We start from the raw sequence: 4,348 nt of genomic DNA on the forward strand, positions 1-4,348 counted from the left end.
CACACTGTAGTTTTACACCACTTATTTGTCCACTCACTGTAGCCACATTTTATTGCGTGAGTGGGGTGGTTTTTTTTGTGATATTACTTTGCAATAGTAGGAGTAATTCTTTTTCAAAGAAGCCCTTAGCAAATCTCGAGGACGAGATTTTTCTTAAGGTGGTAGTGTTGTAACACCCCAAAAATTTTAACCATGATTTGTTTATTAAAATTTTGCCAAGAAATTAAATTTTCATTTTTGTGTATTTATCTTTTGATTTCAGAACCACCCTTTTCCTTGATATTGTGGAGTTTTCACCCCAAGTGAAAACTTTTCAAAAATATTGTTGGACTTGTTTACCCTCTCAAGACAAACATTTCTTTTATCAGTGGATTTATTTGCATAATTATTTTTTCTGAGCTTTATTTTTTTTAAAGGATTTTTCATAAGTTTTGGAGCCTCTTTTGCACTACAACCCTTTGGTAAAATTAGTTATAAGTTTCACCAAAATTTGGAGATGTCATGGCACTACAACAAAATTGACATACTATGACGAAAATCCTCGTGACGATGGTGGACAACGTCACCTAAATGCCTAATGTGTGATGTTCTCGTAGGTGGCGTCACCAATTACCGCAGATCGGTGACGTTAGACGTCACTGGAGTGCCTCGGCCTTTTAGCACATATGGTTGCCAATTTCTGTGATGGTTTGGTATTTTGCATGACGAACTAGCTAGAGTCACCGAATAATACAAATGTGTGATGATCATTTTTTTGTCATGTAGCGTCTAGCAGTGGGGCCCGTCATAGCTAGTTCACGGGTTATTGAGATGTAGGAGCCATGTGTCCGTTTCGGCAGTGGGACCCGCCATTAATTTTTCAAAGCCTATTGAGCGCTGTAATTATTTTGAACACAATAAGAAATTTAATCAGGCACTAAAAATATAAATTTGAACACAATTGTTTTTATTCGGCAGTGTGTCTATGTCGAAAACTTCAATTGGGCGCTCGTGAGCTAATTTTGTTCTGTTCTATATCAAAAGTTAAAATGGCAATAGGAGAGTCGATGACATGCTACTTTTTTCTTATTCTTATTATTATCTATAATAAACACACTAGGCAAAAAAAACTTAAATGGGGCGCTCATGACGTCATGTTGTTTCGTTCTATCTATAAAAACTTAACATTAAAACAGGAGAGTCGATGCAAAAAGGATTGGTACAAGAGTTCGAACCAGCATTGAGAAAGAGTTCGGACGGGACGCTATAAAAATCGTGCTATCATATTCTTGGACTATACGTTGCCATTAGGAAAGAGTTCGGACGCTATACAAACCTTGTTATCATATTCTTGGAGTATACGCCTGGGCGTGTTAACTATATCTATAGTTTTTTTAGGGAGACTATATCTGTAGGTTAGTTATTTCTTCCCGGGGCATATGTGACTCGATCTGATCGTCTTCTCGGTTCTAGCTGGCGGCGCTTCGCGGCGGGGAGAAGCAGGGCGGTGATAGCTGAAGCACGACACATATCGGTTCCGGCTGGCTGTTGCCAATTGCAAGTAAGTGCATCCACTCCCCTGTACCACCTCACGCGGATCCATCCGGACACCATATCATACGAGGCGTTACAGCGCTGCCGCATCGCACCGGCTACCACACCGCGCCTCCGCCTCCCCCTCTTACCTCCGGTCTTCTACCACAGGCATCACATTTGCTCGTCGACGACGGGGACAACATCGCTCGTCCCCAACCTGTCCCCAACTGGCCACCGTCCCGTCACCAACTGTGCTCAGAGTTTGTAGTCTATCCATCACCTGACGAAGGTGCAGAGTTTAGACTTGCCAGTGCCCCCGGCTTGGCTCCAACTCCCAAAGCATCGATCCAGCCGACCCCTGCAAGGTAAATTGTGTGAACAACTGAACTGTTACTTCTGCTGTTGTATTGTGTGTACAAATGTTACTATGATGTAGCATAGATAGATGCATGGTTTTGCAATGATAGTGAGAATATATATGTTTTTGTATAAGACATGCACAAGTCAGTGGCCTTTGGAAACCAAGCATATATGTTGTACTTAGGAAAGACAATGTTTAGGAGGTTTTGTTTTGCTAAATTCATTGACTGAGTATATGTTCTCATCAATCTTGAAAGGGTTAAATTTGTGCCCGTTTTCTTATTTCAGTTTAGTAGTGGGTTCACTAATTGTGTTAGTAGTAGATTTTGCTTCAATGCGGTGGAAGCATAACTTTGCTAACGGTAAACTATTTTGTTGTAGTGCAATGGATCGAAGCTGGATACAGGGAATGAGTTTCACACCACCATACATGAAAGGTGTTGAAGAGTTTATGGGTTTCGGTCACCAAAATTTCAGGGAAAACCAGGACATATTGTGCCCATGCAAGGACTGTCTGAATGTGGAACACCGTGGCCAGGCTGAAGTAGAGGAGCACTTACTATGCAATGGTATGTCTGTTACATATACAAGGTGGGTCTTTCATGGTGAAGCGGTGAGTGATGATGAAGGTGATAATACAGAGGGTGCTGCATATCAATCAGATGATGATGATGAGCGTGATGTAGCCAACGGAGGTGATGTTGCGTATATGGTAGATGATATGTTCATGTCTGGAAGGCAAGGCGAGGGTAAGCCTAAACTCTTTTCCAAGCTAATGGATGAAGCGAAGAAAGATCTCTATGAAGGATGTAGTGATTTCACACGGATGTCATTCATTATTAAGCTCCTCTATATCAAATCATACAACTGGATTACAAATAGAGCATTTAATCAGTTTGTTGAGCTGATTAGTGTGGCGTTTCCACATGCTGATATACCTAAATCATACACTGAAGCTAAGAATGTTCTTAGTGAAGTCGGGCTGGGTTACGAGACAATTCATGTTTGCAAGTTTGATTGTGCATTGTTTTGGGGCCAACATGCCAACAAGAGTCATTGTCCTGAATGCGGGACATCAAGATGGAAAGACGAGGTGGGGAGGAAAAAGATACCTCACAAGGTACTTAGGTACTTTCCTATCATCCCAAGGCTTCAAAGATTTTTTTGTGTCAAAGGAACAATCAGCAGATGCAAGGTGGCATAAGGAGAAGAGGGTTGCTGAGGCAAATGTTATGAGACACCCTGCTGATGGTGAAGCATGGAAGCACTTTGATAGTGAGTTCAGTTGGTTTGCTAAGGATGCCCGTAATATGAAGCTTGGTATTGCCACGGATGGATTCAACCCCTTTGGAAACATGACGAGTTCATATAATATGTGGCCTGTTTTTATCATCCCCTACAACTTCCCACCATGGATGTGCATGGACCAATCTAATTTCATGATGTCTTTGCTTATTCCTGGGAGAAAAGCACCTGGAAAGGAGTTCCATGTATTTATGCAACCGCTGATTGCAGATATGATGAAGCTTCGGGGAACTGGTGTGGTAACATATGATGCATTGACGGGGGAACCATTTAATTTGCATGCGGCATTCTTGTGGTTGATTCATGATTACCCTGGACTGGCCACTTTATCGGGCCGTAGCACAAGAGGTTATCATGCATGTGTGCACTACGATGTTCCTGAACTGGAGACAGGCGAGCTCAATGCTACAGATGCATACCAGGAAGAAATGCCCTCGACAACTTCCACAGTGAAGGATATTGATCAATTGTTGGACACTTATAGCCGTGATGATGAAGAAGGCACGCCTGTTCATGCTAGTATTGTTTATGATCTTCTTAAAAATGACAACAACTATGATGAAGAGAGTGGTACTGACGATGATGGACAGGAAGATGGTGCATTGAGTGAGAATGAGCATTCAAGTGATGATGAGTAGATTGTGTAATGCCTATTTGTATTTTACCAAAGTTCAGCTTTTTTATGTTTTTTATATGTTCATGTTCACATAATACAGTAGAGACCATGGTTCAGATTTGACACATACATGGCTGATTTAGTCAGTACTTACAGGTAATTGGAGTCGTAGATAGTTTTACTTGACATCTAACTGCTAGGTGTGTGCAAAACTGCAGTAGTGAACATTACGATTGATCGAGCACTCACCCTGCAGTATTCTCGCGCGTTCCGCTTTGCACGCGCCTCCTGAAGAACCACCGAGACCCGATCCTTCTCCTCTCGCGCGACCCCTCTCGACTTGTCCCCTACGCCGCGTGCATCCTCCAGCACCGCCTGGGCCCCCGCCGAACGGCCGGAGGAAGAAGCCGCGCCGTGGGAGCAGCGGGGGAAGGGACCGCCGCTGTGCTTCGACAGCACGCTGTTGCGGAACCGCCACCGGGGAAGCAGGCGCCCGTGCAGCTCGAGCAGCAAGTAGAGGGGCGAGGGCGCTCCGCCGAAATGGCGCTCTTT

At 43.5% G+C, this 4,348-nt stretch overlaps 1 protein-coding gene across 1 annotated transcript; it reads left to right on the plus strand.

The window, feature by feature from the left end:
- Positions 1–1,408: 1,408 nt before the first annotated feature.
- On the plus strand, positions 1,409–3,921 carry LOC123176429 (uncharacterized). The gene is made up of 3 exons (XM_044590634.1): positions 1,409–1,540; positions 1,684–1,880; positions 2,257–3,921. Exon 3 carries the CDS (start codon positions 2,261–2,263, stop codon positions 3,077–3,079), a length of 819 nt encoding a protein of 272 aa, XP_044446569.1. The 5' UTR covers positions 1,409–1,540; positions 1,684–1,880; positions 2,257–2,260; the 3' UTR covers positions 3,080–3,921.
- Positions 3,922–4,348: the final 427 nt, after the last annotated feature.

This window comes from Triticum aestivum, unplaced genomic scaffold (genome assembly GCF_018294505.1).
Source record: "Triticum aestivum cultivar Chinese Spring unplaced genomic scaffold, IWGSC CS RefSeq v2.1 scaffold205356, whole genome shotgun sequence".
NCBI classification, from domain to species: domain Eukaryota; kingdom Viridiplantae; phylum Streptophyta; class Magnoliopsida; order Poales; family Poaceae; genus Triticum; species Triticum aestivum.

What these genes read in the sequence shown, in the direction of transcription:
- LOC123176429 (XM_044590634.1), top strand. Translation starts at nt 2,261, where the DNA reads ATGGATCGAAGCTGGATACAGGGAATGAGTTTCACACCACCATACATG.